The 25,436-nt window shown below is 54.1% G+C and overlaps 3 protein-coding genes across 10 annotated transcripts; 2 read left to right on the top strand and 1 right to left on the bottom strand.

The window, feature by feature from the left end:
• The first annotated feature begins 191 nt into the window (after positions 1-191).
• Positions 192-5,344, top strand: Prss53 (serine protease 53). Its single transcript, XM_004623166.2, has 11 exons — positions 192-254; positions 1,064-1,084; positions 1,181-1,343; positions 1,641-1,906; positions 2,048-2,202; positions 2,358-2,577; positions 3,630-3,780; positions 3,860-4,101; positions 4,181-4,326; positions 4,536-4,785; positions 5,038-5,344. The coding sequence occupies exons 1-11, from the start codon at positions 197-199 to the stop codon at positions 5,055-5,057; spliced, it is 1,692 nt and encodes a 563-aa protein (XP_004623223.1). The 5' UTR covers positions 192-196; the 3' UTR covers positions 5,058-5,344.
• On the bottom strand, positions 5,340-14,590 carry Znf646 (zinc finger protein 646). Of its 7 annotated transcripts, none has more exons than XM_023699094.1 (4): positions 14,430-14,590; positions 13,814-13,918; positions 7,316-12,713; positions 5,340-5,867 (listed from the first exon to the last, which is right to left on the bottom strand). In XM_023699094.1, exons 3-4 carry the CDS (start codon positions 12,636-12,638, stop codon positions 5,746-5,748), a joined length of 5,445 nt encoding a protein of 1,814 aa, XP_023554862.1. In that variant the 5' UTR covers positions 12,639-12,713; positions 13,814-13,918; positions 14,430-14,590; the 3' UTR covers positions 5,340-5,745. The 7 variants fall into 7 exon arrangements, with proteins under 7 accessions (XP_023554862.1, XP_023554948.1, XP_004623046.1 ...); XM_023699180.1 differs by lacking the exon at positions 14,430-14,590 and adding an exon at positions 14,197-14,415; XM_004622989.2 differs by lacking the exon at positions 13,814-13,918.
• Positions 14,591-14,634: 44 nt separating this feature from the next.
• Znf668 (zinc finger protein 668) lies at positions 14,635-24,917 on the top strand. 2 transcript variants are annotated; one of them, XM_023699394.1, is made up of 5 exons: positions 14,635-14,736; positions 20,036-20,228; positions 21,252-21,439; positions 22,338-23,006; positions 23,338-24,917. In XM_023699394.1, exons 4-5 carry the CDS (start codon positions 22,360-22,362, stop codon positions 24,527-24,529), a joined length of 1,839 nt encoding a protein of 612 aa, XP_023555162.1. In that variant the 5' UTR covers positions 14,635-14,736; positions 20,036-20,228; positions 21,252-21,439; positions 22,338-22,359; the 3' UTR covers positions 24,530-24,917. The 2 variants fall into 2 exon arrangements, with proteins under 2 accessions (XP_023555162.1, XP_004623045.1); XM_004622988.2 differs by lacking the exon at positions 21,252-21,439.
• Positions 24,918-25,436: the final 519 nt, after the last annotated feature.

Raw genomic sequence — 25,436 nt, 5'->3', positions numbered from 1 at the left:
GAGTTCTAAAGATGAGTGTTAAATCAACCCAAGGTCACACAGCCGCAGCACCAGAGCTACCAGCTGCCAGCTCCCTGCAGCCCAAAAAAATCACTGACGCCTGACTCCTAGCCAGCTGGGGGCGGAGCAGAGGTGGAGCCAGGGAGACCCAGGTGGCCTCTCTGAGAGCCAGCGCGGCAGAGTGACCTGGAGCAGCATGAAGCAGGGCTGGGGACCTGGGCTGCTCTTCCTGGGAGCGCTGGTCTTCCTAGAGGGTAAGCCATCTGTGTGCATGTGGGGGCTCCTCCAGCCCCCACACTTTGCTGTGCGTGCATGCTGTCCTGCCTGTGGGCCAGCAGTGTGCCTGTGGCGAGACCTGTGTGTGCCTGTGTGTGTGTGTAGGGACATATAGGGCCACCTGTGTGAAAATAAGTGGGTATGACTTTCTTGGGCCAACTTACAGTGTCTGTAGGGACTGTCACTGTTCCTGTGGATACCTCTTGCACCCTGCCTGTCTGCTTCCAGAATGATCTCAGGCGCTCTCTGCACCCCTCCTCCGCATCTTTCCTCTGTTGCACCTTGGCCGTGCTGCCTCCAGTGTCCAGTGGCCCTAGCTGTGTGCACCACGGTGGGGAAGAGGCAGGGCAGGGACCCTACAGTGGGCTTTTGGGAGTTTGTGGGAAGATGCGCACTCAAAGTTGGGAGCATTGGGGCGGGGTGAGTCACTTCCCCCCTCGACCATGATGGAGGCCTCTAATTCATCCACTTAAAAGTCTCCATGGCTCCAGGGACAATTAAGCCAATGCTTTCCACACACATGGGCCCTCTCTGACTCAGCAGTAGGGACAGTTGTGGGGGCCCTGCTCCTCAGGCCCAGGAATGCTGAGCACAGCTTAGGGAGGAGGATTAATTACTGAGTGTGTACTCTGAATGGGTTCCAATAAAAGCTACTTCTTGGCCTCATATATTTTCATTTTGGGAGGGGCTGGTGAGGTACTCAGAGTCACCCCAACCCTCACTCTCCATCACACCTAGGCTCTGAGATGAAAGTCCCTGAGTCTCACCTGTGTCTCTCTCTTTCCAGGTCTCCAAGCGGCTCAGCGTGGTAAGCTCCGGGGAAAGCTTAGGCCTTGAGTCTGGGTTGGCCTCGGGTGATGTGGGACAAGGGTGCACTGTCAGCATGACCTACTCCTCTCCACAGCTTGTGGGCAGCGGGGACCGGGTCCCCCCGAGCCTCAGGAGGGCAACACAGTACCTGGAGAATGGCCCTGGCAGGCCAGCGTGCGGCGGCAGGGAGTCCACATCTGCAGTGGCTCTCTGGTGGCTGACACCTGGGTCCTCACTGCTGCCCACTGCTTTGAAAAGTGAGTCATGGCGGGGTTAGACAGGCCTCTGGCATCGAGATGGATGATGTGTCCCTAAGCCCCACAAGACTGATCCCTGCTCCTAGACTCTGTCCTGTGCCAGGTATATGTTACCAAGTTAATCTTAACAGCCTTTCATGGGAGTTTCAGAAATGAATAAACTGAAGTTGAGAAAAGTGAAGACCCATGCTTGAAGCAACAGACTGCGATCTGTTGGTCTTCAGCTGCCTGGGCTATGTCTTGGGTGTCACTCTGTCCCCTACACGCCACAGTCCCAGCCTTTCCTTCCCATTCCAGGGCAGCAGCGACAGAACTGAGTTCATGGTCCGTTGTCCTGGGTTCTTTGCAGCGTGAGGGGCTGAGCGAAGGGGCTGAGGAGGTGGGAGTAGCCGCCCTGCAGTTGCCCCGGGCCTTCAACCACTACAGCCAGGGCTCAGACCTGGCTCTGCTCCGGCTTGCCCACCCCACCACCCGCACGCCCCTCTGCTTACCCCGGCCTGCCCATCGCTTCCCCTTTGGAGCCTCTTGTTGGGCTACTGGTTGGGATCAAGACACCAGTGATGGTAAGTGCTGTTCTAGACTTGAGCCCAGAGAGGTCACCTGCTCACCCAGGTCACAGTCTCTGCTCCCAACTGTGCCTCAGCCCTAGCCCCCCTTACCTCCCAGCACCCAGGCTCCTATCTCAGCCCTCACCCCTTCGGCAGCTCCCAGGAACCTCCGGAACCTGCGCCTGCGTCTAATCAGCCGTCCCACATGTAACTGTCTCTACAACCGGCTGCACCAGCGTCTGCTGGCCAGCCCAGCCCGGCCCGGGATGCTGTGTGGGGGTGCCCAGCCTGGGGTGCAGGGACCATGCCAGGTCTGAGGGGGAGGAGAAGGGAAGGGAGAAGGGGAGGCCTAGCCTGATCCTGGGGGCGCAACCCACAGAAAAGAATGGAAGGGCTACAGTCAGGGGTGTATCCCCAGCCAGGCCCATGGCTCAGGTGTGTTCTTGGCTCCACTGCCTGCTTCCAGGGAGATTCTGGGGGCCCCGTGTTGTGCCAAGAGCCCGACGGACACTGGGTTCAGGCTGGGATCATCAGCTTTGCGTCCAAGTGTGCCCAGGAAGACACTCCTGTGCTGCTGACCAACACGGCCGCTCACAGCTCCTGGCTGCAGGCACGAGCTCCGGGAGCAGCCTTTCTGGCCCAGAACCCAGGGACTCCGGAGACCAGTGATGAGGACAGCTGTGTAGGTACGAGCAGTGGGTGTGGTGAGTGGGGCACGGGAGGATGTAGGGACATCCAGGCCTACGCAAGGGCAGCAGGTTGGAGTCACAATGAAGCAAACTTCAGTCAGAATAGAGTTCTAATACCTAGACTGCAGACTGCCCATAGAACCCTCTGCCAGCCCCTTTAGGGCTGAGGGGCATGATTTGCAGCTTTATGGGTTTGGAGTTTAGGAAAGAGGTATCTCTGAGATATGCAGGTTTTTGTTTTTGTTTTGAGATGGGCTGGCTATGTAGTGCAGGCTGGCCTTGAACTTAGGGTGATCCTCCTGCCTCAGCCTCCCAGTGCTGAGATTACAGGGGCTCACCACCTCACCCAGCTGAAGGTTTTCTAAGGAAACAGAAAGCTGCCAGGCAGGGACCCAGCAAGATCAAACAGGCAGGGCTCACTCTCAGAATCCTGGCATGAAGCAAGCAACATGCAAACTACAGGCAAACATGCCTGGGAAGGAAGTGATAGTGTTACAGGAAGCACTAGTGGGCCAGGGACTCTGAAGACCCAACCTGCCTGGAGGAATGTAGGCAGGGGGGTGGGAAGTAAGGGACAGGCCCTTCCTGAAGGACTGGGACGACGTACTCTCAGATCCCCAGGCTTAAAGCACTCCGGCTCTGACTTTTGTATTTTGTTTGTTTTTGAGATAGGGTCTCACTGTATAGTTCAGGCTGGCTTGAACTTATGTAGCCCAGGATGGCCTGGAGCTCAGCGATCATCCTGCCTCAGCCTCCCAAGTGCTGGGATTGCAGGAGTGCACCACCACACCCAGTCAGGCTCTGGTTTTTGAAACCCAAGTCTGCTACTACTGGCTTCTGGTACAAAGTTAGCAAGTCACTTAACTTCTGGAACCTTTTTTGTTTTGTTTTGGTGGTACTGGGGATTGAACTCAGGAACATTGGCTTGCCAGGTGGAAGCTTTGTGAGGGTAACACAAGCAAACCTACAGGAAATTGGGGCAATTTGACAGCACAGGGAAGTGCCTGGCCCAGTGAGCGCTAACCAAGTCAGATGATGAAATGTTTCAGCCTGCGGATCCCTGAGGAGAGACGGTCCCCAGCCTGGAGCCCCTTCTCCATGGCCCTGGGATGCGAGGCTGAAGCACCAGGGGAAGCTGGCCTGCGGTGGCGCCTTAGTATCGGAGGAGGTGGTGCTGACGGCTGCCCACTGCTTCATCGGGTGAGCCCTGCAGCCCTTCCCTGTGAGGGCCCTGCCCCAGCCCAGTCACTCAAGTGTCGTCCATGCTGCCTCTGCACAGGCGCCAGACCCTGGAAGAGTGGAGCGTGGGGCTGGGCACTGAACCACAGGAGCGGGGCCTGAAGCAGCTCACCCTGCATGGCGCCTACACACACCCAGAAGGGGGCTACGATGTGGCCCTCTTGTTGCTGGCCCAGCCTGTGGTACTGGGTCCCAGTCTGCGACCCCTTTGCCTGCCCTACACTGACCACTGCCTGCCTGATGGGGAACATGGCTGGGTCCTGGGGTTGGCCCATGGAGCAGGTACGCAGGACGGGGTTACCAGCACTGTCCACCTGGCCTGAGGCCGCTGGGCAGCCTGCTCTTCTTCCTTACCCTACAGGCATGAGCTCTTTACAGACAGTGCCTGTGACCCTCCTGGGGCCGAGGGCCTGTGGCCGACTACATGCAGCTCCTGGGGGTGACGGCACCCCCATTTTGCCAGGGATGGTGTGCACCAGCATCGTGGGAGAGCTGCCCCACTGTGAGGTGAGGCCTGCTCCCAAACCTTAGCCAGCAGCCCCCTGGCTTCCTCACCACACACACGAATGGGTGACCTGCCAAACATGGCCTCATGCCAGCCTTGCACTAGAACTAGTCCCTTCTGCCAACTTGCCCCCAAATAACCAGTACTTTAGCTCCTACCTGCCCACGGCTGTGTCAGTGGAGGAAATAACCCACTGTCACCAACCCAACAGGGCCTATCAGGGGCACCGCTGGTGCGTGAGGTGAGGGGCACATGGTTCTTGGCTGGGCTACACAGTTTTGGAGATGCCTGCCAAGGCCCCATAAGGCCTGCTGTCTTCACTGCACTGCCTGCCTATGAGGACTGGGTCAGCAATTTAGACTGGCAAGTCTACTTTGCTGAGGAGCCGGAGCCGGAGCTGGAGCCCGAGGAGGAGGCACCAGAGCTCGAGGTGGAGGCTGGAAGCTGCCTAGCCAATGCACGTAAGCATCCCTGGGGCTTCCCACCAGCTCCACTTCCTCATCTCCATCTGGAGAATGAACTCTTGCTCTTCTGAACTGCCATAGTGGCCCTGGGTGGGCTGCAGCAGAGGACCCGCGTGCATGCTAACTGCAGCTCCCGCCCATTGCGCAACTGGGTGTACGGACGATGCCAAGGCAGAGCCTGCTCCTTCAAGGGAGGGAACACAACTGTGAGGATGAAGCCAACTGCACTCTTCTTCCTTTCCTTGATAGGCCAGCCGGCCAGCTGTTGACAAGTGACTCTCGAGGCTGTTCACGGGATGTGGGAAAAGTGAGACAACTCCCACGTGAACGTGCCTGCCCCTCCCTGGGCCCCCAAGTGTGCTCCAGGCCCTGGGGCAGGCCCAGCAGCACACAGGGCTGTGGGGAGGAGCCCAGAGAACCAGCAGTTGCCCAGTCCCTGCCCTACAGGACAAGAACGTCACTTGCGGATGCGCCCACACAGCTCTGCGCTCCAATGCACATGTCCCCTGCTGTCCCAACCCTTCATTCCTCAGACCCAATCACACCAGCCACCTGTTTTAAAAATTTCTTTTGGGGGGAGCAATTTTCCTTTTTTAAAACTTAAATAAATTGTTACAAAATAGACTTTAGAAAATAAGTTACAAACTGTAGCAAAAGGCTCCCCTTTCACAGGCAACATTCCTACCAATGGCTCTCTCTGAACCTGCCTTTCCCTGGTGTTGCAATCTAGTTGGCAAAGGTGGCCTGGCACCATGGCAGAACATGGTGACAAAGGCTGGAGGAAGATCCTTCAACGACAAGGACTCCTTCTCAGGAAAGCAGCCAGATCCGGGTGCTTATCACTGGGAGAGAGAGGAGCTGGGGATGCCCAAGCTACTCCTGAGCAAAACATGGAGGTCAAGCCCGCCCCTGCCCACACCCGCTCTCCAATGTTCTGATCTTTGGAGACTCAGAAGTTCAGAGGGAGAAACTGAGGTCCGCAGGCCACTGGGGTGAAGGGTCCAGGAGTGGGGCTGTGGGGGTAGATGGAGCCGGCAATGACATGTCCCCTTTGCTTGCCGTTGGTGCCACTGGAGCTCCTGAGGAGAGAAAAGAGGTCACCGAGGAGGTAGATGACACACTTCTCCAGTGTGGCAAGCCACCCCCATTCATGGCCCCAGAGGAGAACCCAGGAATCCTAAGATTCCCCATTCCTTTACCAGCCCTGGCTACCAGGCCTCTCACAAGAAATCTTTCACCCTGATGGCCATTCCTTCTACCCTGAAGGCAATGGGATCCACTCTCTTTCTCCACCCTCATAAGCTCTGATCAAGGACTCACATCTCAGGGACACCCATCCTTGGTGGCCACTAAATGGAATGAGTTCTCTACTGGAGAGCAGTGACCCAGGGCTTGGTGAGGAATGGCCCGCCCTGCCTTCTACATCTCTTCCTCTTTGGGCTGGGTGAAGAATCTACTCAAGATGCCCTGATAAGATGATTAGAGATAGGGCCTAATGACTGCTGTGGCTATGGCTGGGCCTGGCTTCAAAGAAATAATTAACGTGTGACTCAGGCCTTCAATTAAAGATGTGAGGAGGTGTGTATGTGGTGATACGTGTGTGCAGGGTAAAAAGGGTGGTTTGGTTGGAGTCTAAAAAGATCTACAAGTGGGTGTGGTGCCCACACCTCTAACTCCAACACTTAGAAGGCTGAGGCAGAAAGATCACTTTGAGACCAGACTGGGCTACAAAGTGACTTTAAGGCCAGCCTAAACTACATAGCAAAAAATAATGCCTCAATAATAAATAAACATAAAAACAAAAAATTCTACAGCAGAGAGAGGGATTGACTAAAGGAAGAAAAAAAAAACTGGAACATTTATAGGGGAAAAAAAATTTAGTTCCCAAGAAAAGAGCAAAACAAGGATGAGATGTAGGAAGAGACAAGAGTTGAATATTGACCAGTGATGCAGTTTCCATTGCCAGGTCAGCAGGGAAGCCATAAAACAGCAGACATCACTGACTGACGGGACAAACCCCACATTTCCTAAGCCCAAAGGGCCATTCCCCCTGGCCCATGCTCCCTTCCTCCCCAGCTCCCCCAGCACTCCAGAACAGAACCTAGACAAAACTGGTGGCTTAATCTTTGTCTATAGAAAACATTACTGGTTGAATCATGAGGGCTTCCAGACACGGTAGCCAGGTGGCACCCAGGTACCCAGGCCAAGTCAAGACAAAAGGCCATTCCTCCTGGGTTATAGCAGTGGAACCTGCACAGCTGCCTCTATCTATGGCCACTGCTCTGACCTGTCATGCCATGTTTATCTAACCCAAGAGTTCAGATCTCAGCTTCTCACACAGCAGCCTCTTCAAGCTATTTTCCACCCTATCTTCAGGCCACCCCCCACCCCCCGGCCACCAACCTCTTGGATCCATGTGATCTCCCTCCTTACTCCACCACTCACCTTGGGATCCAATTTGGCCCTCCCAGTGGACGGGTTCTGGGACCCTTCAATCCTCTGCCCAAGCCCATTCATTCCCTCTTACCAGAGCTGGCCACCGTCCACTCCTCCTGATGTTGCTGTTGGTGCTGCAAGAAGCTGATTCGACGGCGGAAGTGACGGGGACAATGGAGGCAGGTGAAAGGCCCCTCTCGGGGTGCATGGACCCTCCCATGGCCCTCCAGCCGGGCAGCTGTCCGGAAAGCCTTGCCACAGACGTTGCAGCGGTGGCGCTTGGGGTCTGTGTGGGTCCTGCCATGGTTCTTAAGAGATAGCAGGTTGGGCAGAAGTTTGGGGCACAAGGAGCAGGGATAGAGGCCGGTGGTATGGGCCTTCTGGTGGTTAAGCAGGCTGCCAGCATGGCGGTAAGAACGCCCACACTGGGCACAGCGGAAGGGCCGCTCCTTGTCGTCAGCCCCTGTGAGGTTTGTTTCTTGCCCTCCACTAGCTTGCTTGGAATCCTCTCCTGAGGCTCTGAGGGCCTCTGATGGGGCCTCTGGAGCTTTCCCTTGACCAGGGAGATCCACTTTGTCCTCTACAGTTCCAGCCTCTTCTATCTGATTTGGCAGTTGACTGTGACCCGTGGCATGAGTATGCAAGTGAGTGTTCAATTCATGGTAGGACTCAAAAGCTATGCCACAGTCAGGGCAGGAAAAAGCCTGTGCAGCTATATGGTTACGGCTGTGATTCTTAGTGGCCATGGGATTTAAGAACTCCTCAGAGCAGAGCAGGCAATAGTGGAGGTCTGTCTTGTGGGTGTTATGGTTCAAGAAGCCATCTGATTGGCTATAGGTCTTGCCACACTGACAGCAGGAATAGGAGTGGCTCTCTGGCTGGAGCTGAGAGCAGCCATCTCCATTATCCCAGCTGTCCATGTGACTTAGACTAGGTCCATTGGACTGACTGTCAGCAAGGTGACAAGGATTCCTGGAGACACTGTTCTCTGGCTGGTCTTCTGGCTTGGTCAATATCTGACCCTGAGGAACCCAACTTCCATTGTGATTTGCCAATGTCTTCTCTCCTTGCCACTCACCCTCTTTTCCCATGCCCCAGGACAGTGCATCTGTGGCTTCTGAATCTGCTGTCCCCCTTGGATTTTGAGTATGCTCTTCTGGCCTCAGGGCTTCATCCTCTAGCTGAGGTACAGACTCAGTACCCCCTGATCTACCCTCCAGTCCCTGGTTGTTAGCCAAGTTCCCCTCACTGCGCTCTATGCCATTTGGGCTTCCCTGGCCACTGGCCAGCTCCCCTTTGGTCTCTTCTTCATGCTCCCGCAGGTGCCGCTCTAGAGATCCCCGCCCAGGAAAGCCACGGCCACAGAGAGCACAGCGCACAGCTGCCCTCCGGGACCGCCCTGCCCGCCTCCACCGACTCTCAGAATGTAGTCTCTGATGGTCCTTCAGGGCCATACGGTTGGAGTAGGTTTTGGGGCAAGAAGGGCAGCTATACTGGCCTGTCTCGTGGCTGCGCCGGTGGTTCAGGAGGCTGCCAGCATGACGATAGGTCCGACCGCACTGTCCACACCGGAAGGGTCGATCTTCCCGAATCAGCTTTCTGGTCCCCCCACTGCCACGCCGCTCGATGTGAACCCGCTGGTGACTGGCCAGTTGCTTCCGCAGGCGAAAGGCTTTCCCACATTCACTGCAGCGGAAACGCCGAGGGTCTGCATGGATGCGTCGGTGGTTCTTAAGGGACATGAGGTTTGAGAAGCCCTTGGAGCAGGCCTGGCAGCCAAAGTGGCCAGTCTGATGGCTCTGCCGGTGATTGATGAGGCTGCCAGCATGCTTGTATGAGCGGCCACACACCTCACAGCTAAAAGGCCGCTCAGAACTGGTCTCAGTCTGACAGCCCTTCTCTGCTGTCTCCAACATAGACTCTACCTCCTCCCCTTTCATAGGGGTGTCCTCCCACTCCTCTTCTTTCACCCTTGCCACATCCTCCAGGGGCTCCTCTTTAAGTTCTTCTTGCAGCTTTCCCATTTCTGCTGGCTCTGACTCTCTCTCTGCCGGCTCTGGCTCTCTCTCTGCCACACTCTGGGGCTCACTACTGAACCCGATGTCTGGGATGGGTCGCACTTGGGGTTCAGAGCCTTTGCAGCGAGGGTGGTTCCGCAGATGGTTACGGTAGGCAGCCAGGTTGGGATAGCAGCGGAAGCAGACAGGACAAATGAAATCTCCAGTTTGGTGGATCTTGCGGTGATTCACCAGGCTTCCCCCATGGCGATAGGTCTTACCACACTGGTTGCAACGGAAGGGACGAGGGTGAACTTCTAGAAAACTTTCACCAACCTGCATGCCAAGGCTGTCTACAACTGTATCATTCACTCCCTCTTCTGACTTTGTGTCTTCACCCTCTCCAGAGATAGAAGGCACTGTGTCCTCAAGGACACTGTCTGCAGCTATCTCTGTGACATCACCTAATGCTTCTAAATGACTTGGAGCCTTGTCTATGGTATTCTCCAAATTTTTACTTTGGTGGTGACGCTCCAGGCTCCCCAGATCATCATAGGTCTGACCACAGCAGCCACAGATATGCCCATAACCTGCTCCATCCAGTGCTTCTACCTCCCGCTGCAGCTGATTCAGCAGCTCTGCTTCTGAGAGCTGCAGTGGAGGGCTACGAGTAGAGGCCACCTCTGTTCCTCCTTCCTCTTCTCCATCCTCCTCTGAACCCTCAGTCATGTCAGAGGAGCTGTGAACCTGGCGCCAGTGAAGCCTGTAGCCAGCCCGCCCAGGAAAGATCATACCACAGAGGCAACAGAGGAAGGGCTGTGCTGAGGCTGCCTCCCCTGGCCCATGGTCCTGGAAGTGACTGCGCAGGCCAGGCAGAGAGTCAAACTCCTTTGGGCAGAGGGAACATTGATAGATGCCTGGTGGGTGGCAGGGCCTGTGGCTCAGCAGTCCAGAGGCATGAGGGAAAGAATGCCCACAGTCAGAACATTTGTGAGTGACCTCAGTCTGCCAGCTGGTAACAGTTTCAGCACAGTGGGAAGATGAGTCAGGCTCACCAGTGGTTTTCTGGTTTTCATTTACCCCAGGGAGGTTATCAGAGAAGCGAGTCCCACTAGCTTCCTCATCACCTGGGATGTCTAAATTGTCAAGGAAACAGGTCTCCTTCCTTTCCAGTCCGTCTTCAGTGCTTCTCCTCTCTTTATCACTCTGGAAACAGGCCTCATCCCTCTCAAGCCCACAATGGTCACCTTCAGACTGAGCTTGCAAACAGTGTCCATCATTTTCCAAGTTGTCTTTAGTTTCACAAGGACTTTTCCTTAAAGTGTTTTGGGAAGAATCCAGGCCAACGCTGTCTTCAACTTCATGAGCCCAAGGCCCCTCTAGCGGGAACTTGGCTTCTGCCTCACTGCTAGCCCGTTTCCGATGACGCCTGCTCTGCCGTCGACTGTGGCGTCGCAAATGGCTCTTCATGGCAGCCATGGTGTGGAAGTGTTTGGCACAAGCCTCACAACTGAAGTCTCCTGTCTGATGGGTCTGCTTGTGGTTAATAAGGCTGCCTGAGTGTCGGTAGCTCTTGCCACAGTCTCTGCAGGCAAATGCCCTAGGAGGTGACACTGTGGTCTCTGTCCTATTATTTTCCCCTTCCCTATGGGTCAGGCCATGTTGTTCAAGGCTCTCACAATCTTCAAAAAGCATCCCACAGATACTACATATTAGTGGTGATGTTTTATCTGCTGTTGGGATACCGACAGTCCCTCCTTCACTTCTGCACATATGTCCCTCACCTGTGTGTGGGGTTGGCTCTGCTCCCACTGAGTTAGGCAGCACCTTGAGGTGGCTGGGAGGACCCTTGGTTCCTGGGTCTGTACTTCTTCGAGCAGCCTTGCAATGTACTCTGACATGGTTGCGCAGGGCCATAAGGTTGGGGTACTTGCGGGGACAGAGTGAACACTGGTATTCTCCTGTGCGATGGCTGTGGCGGTGGTTAACCAGGCTCCCCCGGTGGCGGTAAGCCCGGCCACATTCATTGCATTTATATGGGCGATAGTCTAGGGTAGTGGTGGAGCCTTCTTCCTCTTTGTGAGTGGCATCAGCTAACAGCAGGGCAGTTGGTGCCACTGATGACTGCCCATCATCCCCAGCTCCTTGCCGCGGTCTGTGATGAGCCCTCACATGGTTTTTCAGGGCCGCTGCATTGAACAGCTGCTTGGAACAGATTGAACATGGATAGACACCAGTCTGGTGGCTCTTTCGATGGTTGATGAGGCTGCCAGCATGGCGGTAAGTACGGCCACAATCTCCACAGCGGAAAGGCCGGTACTCCTCCAGGCCACTATCTTCGAGCTCCCCAGACATGCTGAGCTCCAAGCCATTCAGCACTTGTGTAGTAGGTATCTGGTCCTGGGCACTCTCATTTGTGTGCCCGTTGGTGGTGGGCAACCCATTGTCTTCCCAGGGCTGTTCCTGCCTTTCAACATCATGGGACTGCTGGTGTTCCAGTAGCTCCCGGGGAAGCCGGAAAGCACGAGGGCAGTGGGGGCAGTGGTAAGGCCGATACTGGGCATGGAGTCGGGAGTGGTTCTTCAGAGCCATGAGGTTAGAAAATTCCTTAAAGCAGATGGCACAAGGGTAAACGCCCAGAGTATGGCTCTGACGGTGGTTAGTGAGGCTCCCAGCATGCTTATAGGTCTTGCCACATTGACTGCATTTATACCGCCGCTCTTCCTCAGCAGGAGACTGAGTAGGCTCCTGGCCCCCTGTAAAGTTCACTACTGATTCAGCCAAATACTGTTCCAAATTGCTAAGGAGGCTGCTTGCTGGAGTGGGAAGAGGTGGGGCTTTGGCAGAGGGAGTGGTAGGACTCCAGCCCTCTGTGCCCTCCTCAGGATTTGGCTGGCTTTCCCAGCCTTCTCTTTGTTTGGTGGTTATATCTTCCAAAGTGCCTGGAGTTGTCCTGGGGTCAGGTCCAGACTCACAATCATGTATCTCTTTTGTATGTTTTGTTTGGTTTTCCCACCCTTCTCCAGGACCAAACCTCTGGCCCCAAGAGTCAGTAGACACTGTCTCACTCTGGAGATATGGAATGGCTTCCTTGGTGTTAGGGGGCCTCCGCCTACGGCGGCCTTCAGGAGCATGTGTCCTCATGTGGCTCTTGAGGGCCATGGGATTGGTAAAGTCCTTGCCACAGGTAGCACAGGGGAAAAGTCCAGTCTCGTGGGTCCGACGGTGGTTGACCAGGCTCCCTGGATGACGGTATCCTCGCCCACACTGCTGACAGCGGTAGGGCCGAGGGATAGCCTCCTCACTATCCTGAGTGGGAGATGGATGGAGCAGTTCTCGGTGCCGTGAAAGTTCTGGGAGACTGGGAAAGTGGCGCTGACAGTCAGAGCAACTGAATGAGAGGGGTGTATCCTCCATGAGGCAATGTATGACAGAAATCTGGAGATTCAGGAGCAGACGGGTAGCAGTACCATCTTCCTCTGGTGTAAGGGCCTAGGAAGAGGGGTCAGTGATCAAAAGGAAGGCCTGAATTAACTTTGCTCTGGTTCTATGAACAACAAATACACCAGAGATAATTAAGAGGTTCCCCAACTATCAGTGTCCAGGGACTTGCTTGCTACTAATCTGGAGATACCATCATTTAAGGCTTCCCCACAGCTCCCCAAATATGGGAGCTCATCTATGCTTAAATTATCCTTAGAGGTATAGATAAGGAAGCTACAGTCTACAGAGACAACCTACTTCAAATCCCAAACCACATTCAAAAGGCTTTATGTTCCTAATCCTCTGCTCTACAATTCTGAAAGTACAAGTTTCCTGTGGCATCTTAAAAGGAAACTATGTCTTTTTCACTAAGTCCAATTTGCCTTCTTCTATCCTTCAGCAAGTGAACTTTCTCCAGCTGACAGTTGAGGATTGAGAGGATAGAGGTTCCCTTCAGATTAAGACAGGTTTTTTCCCACACCTCCAGCAGCTCTCACAATGTCAATAAGGTTTCTTTTCCAAGACTCTCTTGGCCACTTCCTCTACCCAAACTATTGTCCATCTTAAAGTTCCATCCCATTTCAAGCTGAGAATTTTATTTCATTCCCTTTTTCTATCCCATGCCACCTTACATTATCATTTCTCCTTTTCTCTTCAGTTGCTTCTCTTAATATTGATGACGACGCCAATTTGAAGTATTACCAAGTGCGAGGCACTGTGGTAAACACAACTACTATGTCACCAAATCTTCACACTTAACTTTACACATGAGTAAATCCAGTGATTTCTTATTCCAAAACCTCTCCTCGACAGTAGTCCTTCATACCTCCTGTATCATCTTGGCCTCTCTGGACTCCTATGGGACCCCAATACGACTATCTCCGACACTAAACCCCCTCACGGAGCCTGCTCCCTGGAATTCTCACCTCCTAAAGCTCCTCCTCTCCAGTTCCTTTTCCAAATTAACCACCAATGAAATCATCTCCAGTCACTCAACTCCTCTGCCAGTTTCCTCTCAGGACCCCTACCTCTCACCAGCCCTAGTTCCCGCCGCGGGCGCGTCCGTTGGGACCGCGAACTGGAGCGCGCCTGCGCACTGAGACCCTTACCCTAACTGCAGCCGCGCGCCCCAAGGAGTGGTTGTGGAGGCTTCTCGCGCTCCCACACACGCACACTCATCCAGAGTTCCAGGAAGGCCACTGGGGAGGATAAGACTGAAAGAATAAGGGAGAAGAGGAAGGAAATAAGGGGAAAGAAAGTACAGCGGCTAAGAGCTCGGGGTCTGGCCCCAGCTCCGCGGACACTTCCTATTGTTACTAGGAAACAGGAAGTGTCCTAAAGGCAAAAGGTTCCCCGCGAAACTTCCGCCTCAGGAACACTTCCTGTCCCGCCTCCAAGCAGGGGTGCTGCGCGCACTTCCGGCGCTAGGTTCCGGCAGCCTTTAACTCTGACTCCGCCCACGTGGGTCGCCGCGCCGCGGTCTTAGCACTACCTTAGCCACACTTCCGTCCAGAGATGCTAAAGTCCTTCCGGTGTATATTGAATGAGATGGGGGGAGGGGATAGGATCCTGCACTCCTGGCAACAGTACTTTGGCACACTTTTCATGGGGCTCGCAGAAAGGCTTCCCAAAACAGAGGAGGAAATCCCATTAAAGTTATTCCTTACTACTAAAAGAAATGTGGAATATAAGCGGATTTAGGCTGAGCAAGGCCTGTCCTCCCACCTTTTAGGTCTTGGAAACACTTCGGTGGCCTTGGCCGGTGTGTGCGGTCAGTTCGCCGGCGTCTCCTCCCCTTAGCACCCAGAGACCTTTTGCAAGCGGTTTCTCCGCCACCTGAGGCTGGAGGCGCTCCAGTAAACTTTGCCTTTCTCCTCCGCCGGGAAGGCTCCCTCCACTTCCGCTTTCGGGCCCGCCGGCCCCGCCCCCTGCCTCCCGCGGGGTCCTAGCGCCGGCCCTTTACTTGCAGGGTCCGGGGTCTGTGTGAGAGCGGCTAATCCCGGCGCCGCGGAGTCTGTCCAGATCGACTCAGGTAAGAGACGCCGCAAGGAGTCGCCAGGGCCCGGGTGGCTCCCGCGCAGACGCGATCCCAGCGGCTCGGTTTCCCTGTGGGCAGCGAGGGAGAACTGGTTTGGCCTGGCGCGGGCGGGGCGCGCGGCGAGCGGCCCGGGCGGCCTCCGGGCCCAGCAGGTCCTAGAACCCGCCGGCTGTTCCCCTCGGGCCGGCTGTGCGGCTGCCTACGCCCGGCCGAGGCGGCCGCCGGCCGTGCGCGGTGCGGGCCCAGGGGTCCTAGAGTCCGCCATGTTGCGGGCTTTGTTTCCGTGGTGCGGCCGGCCCCGCCAGGCCCCCGGCGCCGGTGCCCCCCTCCTCGGCGGAGCCCCGGCCGCCCCTCCTACGGTCCTAAAGAACGCCATCTTGCAACGCCTTTGTCCCGCTCTCGGGCCTCCGTTCATTCATTTTTCATTCCCTTCTTCTTTTTTTCACTCGTTCTTGCCACGTTCGTTCGCTGAGGCCGCGCTTTCCTAGGACTTAGTCCTAAACGAGGCAGGCTTGGGCCCTGCCCTGGGGAGTTGCCTGTCTGGCCCGAGCCCCAAAACACGGTGGCAGAGAGGAAAGGAGGACTTGTGCAGCCCTTGGCCCTCCTGAGAGTACCCGGAGGCCCTAACACCCTTCAACCTCCCATATGCCTCAGGAACCCCATTTCACTGACGAAGAAACTGAGGCCCAGAGCACCGCGGATCCCTTACCTCTGCTGCCCGCTAAGTACCCCCTTTATTGGTATATGTTTGCGATACCTAATAAATACATTCGTCGTGGAGGATTGATACGTATACATGTCACATTTTGATCTTTTTCATTAAGAGTGGTGTATGCGGAGGATGCAAAAGAGTTTTCCCTTGCAAGAAGGCAAGCAAAGTCCACTAGGCGGAGCTTATGGCATATGGAGGGGTCCAAGTTTGGGGATTTGGGCTGGAGATTAGTTTGCTGACCCGAGGGGGAGATTGGCACCCAAGCTGAGATTGAAAAAGACCAGGTTTTAGACCCAGAATAGGATTAGTTTTCCCCTCTGCGCAGTTTTATCAACTCTCCAGATCGCTAAGACCTGTGACCGTTACACGCTGACCACTTGTTTAGAGAGGGGGTGAAGTTAGGTGTGGTCTTTGCACCTCATCCTTTCCCCCTAGGCCTTGGCCTGAGCCTGGGGGAACCCAGTCTCTGCATATGGGTGAGACAGCAGGCCTGCACCCCCCTACGAGGTGAGGAGTGAAGCAAAGGCAGGACTTTGGTACAGTTGTGAATCTGCTGGGGAATACTGCGGTGCTGTGTGGATGCTGTGAACTTGGAAAGGAGGATCGAGTCAGTTCAAAAGTAGCAGAGGAGGGGCCGGGGAGATGGCTCAGTGGAATAAGCGCTTCCCTGGCAAGGGCAAGGGCCTGAGTTCAGAACCGAGTTCTGAAAAAAAAAAAAAAAAAGCAGTGGATTTTTACACAAACTCCTGTAGGAGAGGCAAAGGCCACAGACCCTGGCTTGAATTCCATGTGAAGTTATTCGTGCCTCAGGTGGCCAAACAGTTCGGGGCACAGAGGATGCACCCAGTGAAGTTTGTGGACACCCAGGGCTGGAGACAGGTAATTAACCTTGCCTAGTGATCCAGTTTTAGGACGCCAATAAAATGGAACACAATGAAATGTGTTCTCTTCAAGTTCTTGTTCCTTGAATTTTTCTAGATCCCATATGTGAATCTTATGCAAAAATTCAAAACTTTTAGTCTTTAGAATAAATAGGTTAACAGCCAGAACTCAGGAGGCCTAAGCGCTAGCAGAGCAGCAGTGGGAAGAAAGTAAAAGTTTGGGAGTCTGACCAGCTGCTTTTGAATACTGGCTGCTATTACTGGTTATTTTGCTTTCGTGTTGTCACTTCTTATAACACTGATTTTATTGGACCAGGGTCCTAGGCTTTTGACCTCATTTAACCTTAATTACTTCTGCAAAGGCCTGTCTCCAAATTTGATTACAGTGGGAGCTAAGGATTGATAAATGAACTTTGGAAGAATACAAATATTCAGTCAGTGTTAAACTTCTAAGCCCTTAAGAGTAGCGCAAGTAGTATGCATAAAATGCTTAGATTGATACCGTACCCCCAGTAAATTTGTAAAGAATGTGTGGTCCAGAGGACACCATAAAAAAATTTAAGAAGGGAAGAAGAATGATTACCAAGGAAGCAGATAGCATTAAAGAAAGGTAGTCAAGAAAGCCTTCGTAGAGGAAGTGGCAGGCAGTTGAGACCCAAAAGAAATCAGACCCCTGTACAAGGATCCTAAGGAATAGAGGTTATCAAACTGCTAGGAATTGAGCTCTTGCAATATGGAATTTTTCACGTGGGGGAGCTCAGCTTGCCCTTAGGGCGAGGCTGGCGGGGCACGTGGTGCTGGGATGGGATCAAACCTGCAGTTCCCCCACCTGCCTAAACTTGCCTAAGCAGCTGCTTTAGACCACTGAGCTATCTGACTGGCCCTGAGATTTTTCAAATGAAAAAAGGGGCCTGGGGCCCGAGAGATAGCTCAGTAGAATAAGTGCTTGCCTAGCAAGTGCAAGGGTCTGAGTTCAATCCCTGGTTCCGAAAAAAAAAAAAAAGAAAGAAAGGAAAAAAGAAAGGGACCCTAGGGACTAGGGAGGTATAGCTCAGTGGTCTAAGTGCCTGCCTAGGCAAGCACAAAGACCCAGGTTCAATCCCAGGTATCATATGCCATGCAGGCCCCAGAACCCTGTGCCCACTGTGCCAGCCGCTGAAACCAGGTATGGTGGTCACGCCTGTCATCCCAGCACTGGAGAGGCTGAGACAGGAGGATCACTATAAGTCTGAACTGCGTAGTGAGACCCTGTACCAAAAAAGTAAGTAAGGAAGTAAATAAATAAATAAAAGATTTTAAAAACTTTAAAAAGAAAGGGGGCCTAGGTAGCTGGAGTGTAGTGAGCTGGTGGTGAGGAGGTAGAGATGAGATGAAGCAGGCAGGAAATAGATGGACTGTGGTGTCAGTGATAGGAAAAATAAAGGTTTTTGTTCTGAGAGCACTGTTAGGATTTGACTAGGAAACCCTTAAGGGACTAACAACTGGTAAAGAAAGAGCCCGGCCCAGGACCCTGAAGACTTGTTTTATTCCTTGTTTAATTTTATCAGTACATTGTAGGTATGCATAATGATAACATCCATCATAGAGAATTGTACCTGTACGTGATAGATCCTGCTGCTTTTTCTCCCATTCCCTCCCCTCCCTTCAATCCCTTCTCCTCTCCTTATTTACAAAAGCTTTGTTTAATTTTGTTATTGTTGTTCTTTCTTTTCTTTTTTCCCTTTCCCCTCCTTTTCCTTCTCATTTGAACATTTTCTTCCCATTTCTCAATATTTATCATTCATGGGCTTGGGGAGGGGGAGAGATAGTGGCCTAAGCACCTGCCTGGCAAGTGCAGGGGCCGAGTTCAATTCCCAGTACTACATGCTCTGCAGGTGCGCCAGATGGGCCCAGAACTAGGCGTGGTGATGCACACTTGTAATCCCAGCACTAAGGAGGCTGAGACAGGAGGATCACTGCTAGCTGGGTGGCCAGGTGTGGTGGCACACACTTGCAATCCCAGCATGTGGGAGACTGATGCAGGAGGATCTGAGGCAGGAGACCGGGCCAGTTCAAGACCAGCCTGGGCTACAAAGTGAGCTCAAGGCCAGCCTGAACTGCATAGTGAGACCCTGTCTTAAAAAAAGACCAAAAAAAAAAAAAAAAAAAAAGAGAGAGAGAGAGAGAAACCACGCAATGTTTGAACAGGTATATCTGATTTATTTTACTTGAGAGTTGAATTTGAATCTCCCCTTGTATATATGGTTTCCCCTGTGTGGTCTTCAGTTCCAAAACACAGTAAAAATGACTGTCTCTGAAGCAGGTAAACACCTAAAGATACGTTTCTTTTCTTTCTTTTAGGCAGGGTCTCACTATGTGGTTCAGGCCAGTCTTAAATTCAGTGTGTAGCCCAGGCTAGCTTTGAACTCGTGGCAATCCTCCTCAGCCTCTCCAATACTGGGAATACAGGCATGTACCATCATGCCGAGCTGTTTGAGTTCTGTTTTTTGTTTTGTTTTTTCGTAAATGCTTGGGATTAAACCCAGAGGCTCACACATGCTGGGGAAGCACTCCATCACTGAGCTAACTGCCGGACCATTTTGTTTGTTCATTTGTTTGTTTTTAGACAGGGTTGCTGTGTCGCCCAGGCTAACCTCAGCCTTGTAGTGATCTTGTCTCAGCCTCCTGGAGTGCTGGGATCACCAGCACCAGCACACTCAGCTACATGTATGTGCATTTGCTTGTTGAGAGTTAGGAATGATGCAGAAACTTTAAAATACAGGTTCTCATGGCCTGCTCAAGCTCCCTAGAGGATTATTCTGATACTGGAGACTTTAACCGCCTTCACTTGGAGAGCTAGCGCTCTAGAAAGAGGCCTCATGTACACGAGCCTAGCCTACCCGGCCTTCGACTTCCAACTTCCGACTGGGGGAGCTGGGTGCCGGCTGCGACCCACCAGGCGCTCTCTTGCCATTTCCCTGGGCAGTGCCTTAGCGGGGATGGATCCCTCCAGCAGCCTAGTTTCTGTTTCACAATACAGCGTAAGCGTGAGGCCTGGCGCTGACCAGGGCTAAACAGGGCCCAGGCTCAGAACCGGCAGGCCCCATCTCCTGAAATGCAAAGGATGCTAGTTTACAGGTGCGACCTGATGGGGTAGCCATGGCAGCAGGAAGCTTGAGACGTCTAGGTTATTGGGCCAGAGCCCAATTTTTTTTTTTTTTTTTTTTGTATTTTAGGAAAGGGTCTACAGGGTGTTCAGGGTCTCACTACTAGATTGGACTTGGAGTGATCTGCCTGTTTGCAGCCTCCCAAGAGCTGGGATTACAGGCATGCGCCACCACGCCCAGTCTCAATCACGTCTCAGTGTCTCAATGCGGCCCGGGGGTGGGGCAGGCACAGTGGAGCAAACCCCTGGGCCCTGGGCCTGCTTGCAGGTGCTTTAATCCACTGAGCTATTTGGCCGGCCCAAGACTTAAAACCAGTTAAAACACCCAATTTCAAGCCCTAGCTATGCAGTGCGCAAGTCCTGTTACTCTTGGGACCTCAGTTTATTCATCAGTAAAATGGGATCTGTAACTGCTGGAGAATTAATAAGGTAGCATACTCATTAAAGTGTCTGGCCCTGAAATGACTCAATCATTAAGGGTAGTAATTATTCTTGTCTCATTGAAACCTCACCCAACCCTCTTAGGGAAGCACTAATTTTACCTCCATTTTTCAGATGAGAACACTAAGGTCCTGAGGTATACAATAAATTGCACAAGGTCACATCGGCTGGGAAGTGATGGAGGCAAGATTTGAACCTGGGAAGTTTGGCTTCAAGACTGTGCACTTAACCACAGTGCTGTACTGTTGCTCTGGGCCTCAGTTCTTTTATCTGTGAAAAGAACTTTTCTCATCATGTTGACATGAAGGTAAGGAATATATACAGAGAACATAGGGTGCAACCTGGAATTTGATCAATGCTCACAAATAAATATGAGCTATCTTTTTTTTTTTTTTTTCTCCTTTCCTTCAGTGCTGAGTATTGGGCCAGAGCCTCACTTGTGCTAGGCAAGTGCTCTACAGCTAATCTGTTAGCATTTTCCTAAGGAGAAACTATCAAGCAGACTATCCAGACCTAGTCTGGTAGGAGATAGGGATGGGTCCCTTGGAACTGTGAGAGGAGTTCATGGGGCTGGAACTCCAGCCCTTTAACTCAGCTTCAAGTCCCAGGATTTATTTATTTTTATTTTTATTTTTTTGGCGGAACCGGGGATTGAACTCAGACACTTGCACTTGCCGGGGAAGCGCTTATTCTACTAAGCCATCTCCCAGGCCCATGTCCCAGGATTTAGTGAGAAAAGTGACTTGTTTTTGATCTTTTTTTTTTTTTTTTTTTATTTTACTGTATCTTTTTGGTTGAACTATTTTTTAGTGGAGATTGAATGTTTTGTTTTTGATGCTGAGGACGGAACCCAGGGCTTCTAGCTTGCCAGGCAAGCATTCTACCGCTGAGCCAAATCCCCAGCCTCAGGGAAAAGTGACTTGAATAACCAAGTTGAGGGCAGAATGGAGTTATGTGGGTTGGGGCCAAAACTAAAGAGGATGTACAGAAGAACTCGGGGGAAGTGGGACTCAGATGAGGGATTGGTAGGATTTGGAATAATGAGAGTCTAGGAGCTTGCACAGTGCGGAAGCCATGGGAAGTTCATGAACATGGGATGTGGGCATCACATGGTACTTTCAGGAGCTGACTGGCTGCTGGGACTGAGGGGCAGGGCAGTGGGTAGGACTGTGGCAGGAACAGTGGACAGGAGGGGGCTGGCTTAAAGCCTTTGCCCCTCACTGGAGGGGCTCCTGGGACCACTGGCCGAGTGGTGCCGTTGCCTTCTTCTGTATTTCCTTCTGCACCCTCCTGGGTGCCCTCTGTTCCACTCCATCCTCCTCAAAAACAGTGTGATGGCTTAGAAACCCCCAACCACCAAGGTGTACAGAGAAGACAGGCCTGAAGCAACTGTTGATTTCACTGAGCCCTCACAGTGAGTCATCCACAGGCCGGCAGTGCGGCCTCCTTGCCTCTGGGCACACCTGGCTCCTCTCCCCACTGCCGGCGGCTCCCCCAGCTGCAGCTGCTGCTGTCCCTGTAAGTGGATCTGTTGTAATCCTCTTCTCTTCATCCCGGGAGGATGAGCTGGTGTTAAGGCTAATGCAACTGTTAATCCTATTTCCTCCCAGTCATGATCCCAGAAGCAGCTGGGTGGACAGTGTCTGAGCTTGGAGCAGAGAGCAGGGACCTCAGCTAGACCTGGAGTCCCAGGAGGCCTCCTGAGCTCAGAGTCGTGGGTTATGACAGAAGAGGCTTCTAGCTGCTCACGGTGGCTTCGGCTGAGAGTGAGCTCCCCACTGCCAGAGTTGCAGGAGCCCAACAGATGCTGGAGCAGAGACGAGGATTCCTGTCTGGGGTGGAGTCCCTTCCGCTGGACAGTGCCAGAATTCCTCTGAACAGTTGCATTTCTGAGAGCTGACCAACTGGAGGCCTGTCATTCCACACACTCCATGCAGCCACTCCATGCAGCCATCTTCTGGATCTAGGCCTGTCTTCCCTGGGCATCTAGAGATCAGGCCAGGCTCACAGCTGGTTACCCTCTGCCTTGTCTTCTTGTACAGAACCCTGCATCCTGCAGGTTCTTGGACCCTGGGCTGAGGGGCAGGGTGGTGAAACATGGAATGGAGGCTGCCCTAGTGTTGGAAAAGCCCAGAGTTTGGGGAGGGAAGTGCAGGTGGACCTTTTGTAATGCCAGCCCCCCCTCAGCCTAGGACTCACTTGTAACCTTAGTGAGCAGGACACAGAGGAAGCTCAGACTGTCAGAACAGGAATGGTTGGCAGGGGAGCTGTAGGAGTCCCGACTTTGCTTCTGCGCTGAGCATGCCCTGTGGGAAGTGTAATGAGATCAGCTCCCTCTGGGGCCCTCCAGTGAGGACAGAGGCCTTGAAGAATAGCAAAGGGATTTGGCTTTGGCCTAACTTTGATTGTCTTGCAGAGAAGCCCCACCCACCGAGGCCATGGAGGTGGAGGCCACGGAGGCTGGGTCCCCAACCCCCGGGTACAAGCGCTGTGGCCGTCGCTATAAGTGCCTGTCCTGCACCAAGACATTTCCAAATGCTCCCAGGGCTGCGCGCCACGCGGCCACGCATGTGCCTGCAGACTGTACAGAGGAGGTGGCTGAAGCAAAGCCAAAGCAGGACACTGAAGCCACAGGGGAAGAAGCCAGTGAGGGTAAAGGGTCAGGCTCAGCGGTGAAGCCTCGGCCCTATGCGTGCCCGCTGTGCCCTAAGGCCTACAAGACAGCACCCGAGCTCCGCAGCCACGGGCGCAGCCACACAGGCGAGAAGCCCTTCCCGTGTCCCGAGTGTGGCCGCCGCTTCATGCAGCCCGTGTGTCTGCGCGTGCACTTGGCCTCGCACGCGGGTGAGCTGCCCTTCCGGTGCGCGCACTGCCCCAAGGCCTATGGCGCGCTGTCCAAGCTGAAGATCCACCAGCGCGGCCACACGGGCGAGCGGCCCTATGCCTGCACCGACTGCGGTAAGAGCTTCGCGGACCCCTCGGTGTTTCGCAAGCACCGGCGCACGCATGCGGGCCTGCGGCCCTACGGCTGTGAGCGCTGTGGCAAGGCGTATGCGGAGCTCAAGGACCTGCGGAACCATGAGCGGTAAGATTCTGTCCTTCGTGAGGAGTGAGGGTCCGGGAGCCCTGGAAAGTAGTGGGCCAAGCTGCCCTGGTTGCGGGGTGCTGGGGGGCCCCCTTGAGATGGCGCTGTCAGGGCTGGGGCCCATTGCAGGTCAGCATGTGGCCTTGGGGACACAGATCTTTGCACAGGTCTGTGATGTGTGTAGTGCTCTTACCTGGAGTTTTCTTTGCTCTTGGGCACAGCCCAGTGGCCCCGTAGGGAGTTAGGCGGAAGATCCCAGGGATGTTTGGGGTCACTGCCTAATTGGCAGCGAGGTGCCGTCACCCTCACATGCAGCCCACCCTGCCCACAGGTCCCACACTGGGGAGCGCCCCTTCCTCTGCTCCGATTGCGGAAAGAGCTTCTCCCGCTCCTCCTCCCTCACCTGCCACCAGCGCATCCACGCGGCCCAGAAGCCCTACCGCTGCCCGGCCTGTGGCAAGGGCTTCACACAGCTCAGCTCCTACCAGAGCCACGAGCGCACGCACTCCGGGGAGAAGCCCTTCCTTTGCCCGCGCTGCGGCCGCATGTTCTCTGACCCTTCCAGCTTCCGGCGCCACCAGCGCGCGCACGAGGGCGTGAAGCCCTACCGCTGTGACAAGTGCGGCAAGGACTTCCGGCAGCCAGCAGACCTGGCCATGCACCGGCGCGTTCACACAGGCGACCGGCCCTTCAAGTGCCTGCAGTGCGACAAGACGTTCGTGGCCTCCTGGGACCTCAAGCGGCACGCCCTGGTGCACTCAGGCCAGCGGCCCTTCCGCTGCGAGGAGTGTGGGCGCGCCTTCGCCGAGCGCGCCAGCCTGACCAAGCACAGCCGCGTGCACTCAGGCGAGCGCCCGTTCCACTGCGGCGCCTGCGGGAAGTCTTTCGTGGTGTCGTCCAGCCTCCGGAAGCACGAGCGGACGCACCGGAGCAGTGAGGCTGCCCCGCCAGAGCTGGTGGTCGGGCTGGCCCTGCCCGTCGGTGTGACAGGTGAGGGCCAGGCCGCCCCAGGTACAGCCACAGGCCTCGGGGACCCTCCAGCAGGGCTGCTGGGGCTGTCCCCTGACTCCAGCGCCGTGATGGCCACACAGTGGCAGGTGGTGGGGATGACGGTGGAGCACGTGGAGTGCCAGGGGCCAGCCGTCGGGGAGTCTCCAGGTCCCTTGGACCTGGCCGGGGTTGAGGAGACCGATGAGAAGCCACCACAGTTTACTTGTCGCGAGTGTAAAGAGACCTTCCCCACACAGACCTTGCTGCGGCGGCACGAGCGCACGCACCCTGAGCTCCGGCCCTTCCCCTGTACGCAGTGTGGCAAGAGTTTCTCAGATAGGGCTGGGCTGCGCAAACACAGCCGCACGCACAGCTCCGTGCGCCCCCACGCCTGTCCCCACTGCCCCAAGGCTTTCTTAAGTGCCAGCGACCTGCGCAAGCATGAGCGCACGCACCCTGTGCCGGTAGGCACCCCCATCCCTCTGGAGCCGCTTGTGGCTTTGCTAGGAATGCCTGAGGAGGGACCAGCCTGAGCCCTGGCCCCCTGGCCACACTCCCTCCTGGAGTGCCCTGCCCCCACCCCCCAAAGTCTAGATTCTAGATCCCTGCCCTGAGCAACTGGCTCACCTGCCAAACTAAGGGTGGTGGGGACAGCAGAAGCTGGCAGCAGCTGAGAGAGACCGGGTTCTCCCATGCTCATTAAAGCGTTCACTTTGACACCAGACTATATTCTGTGTTCTGGCTGGGGGTGAGTGGGTGGAAGCTGGGGGTCAGAGAGGCTCAGTGAAGACCCCCAGGTCGCAGGGTCTTTAGGTGTGTTGTTTCCCAGAGTTTTGGGGTATCATTTGACAAAGGAATCCATGGCCAGGTTAGGTACAGAGAATTCTCTAGCCTCTTGGAAATTTTTGTTAAAAGCATCAAACCAGGTGTGGTACACACACTTGTCCCTGCTACCTAGGAGATGGAGGCGAGAGGATCATAAGTTTGAGGCCAGTCTGGACAACGTAGCAAGATCCTGTTTCACATTAAAAAAACAAAAGGCCAGGTGCCCTCTGGGTTTGATCTCCAATTAAAAAAAAAAAAAAAAAAAAAAAGTCCTGCATGAACAAATCTTCTTTAGCTTTGTTTAGCGCATACTTACATGTCCATGGAAACCTTTTACTGAGTAGTGGCTTTTTTTTTTTTTTAAGCGCACCCCAAGGTGGCCTCATACCTACTGTGATCCCCCCGCATCTGCACTGAGTGGGTTTATAGATAATAACCAGTAGCCAAAAAACATGCTTCTGTACATGACAGTAACAAGTCAGAAAATACACTTGGAGGAAAAAAGGGTCCTATACCAACAATGAAAAGACAAAGTAAAACAGACAGAACCGTGCAAAGTCTATATAAAACAAATGATGTGTCTGGCCTGAAGCATAAAATCTAAGTACTTGGAAA

Source organism: Octodon degus, unplaced genomic scaffold (genome assembly GCF_000260255.1).
Source record: "Octodon degus isolate 3935 unplaced genomic scaffold, OctDeg1.0 scaffold00001, whole genome shotgun sequence".
In the NCBI taxonomy this organism is placed as follows: Eukaryota; Metazoa; Chordata; class Mammalia; order Rodentia; family Octodontidae; genus Octodon; species Octodon degus.
Note: the sequence above shows the minus strand (reverse complement) of the source record. Positions and strands in the feature narration are given on the sequence as shown.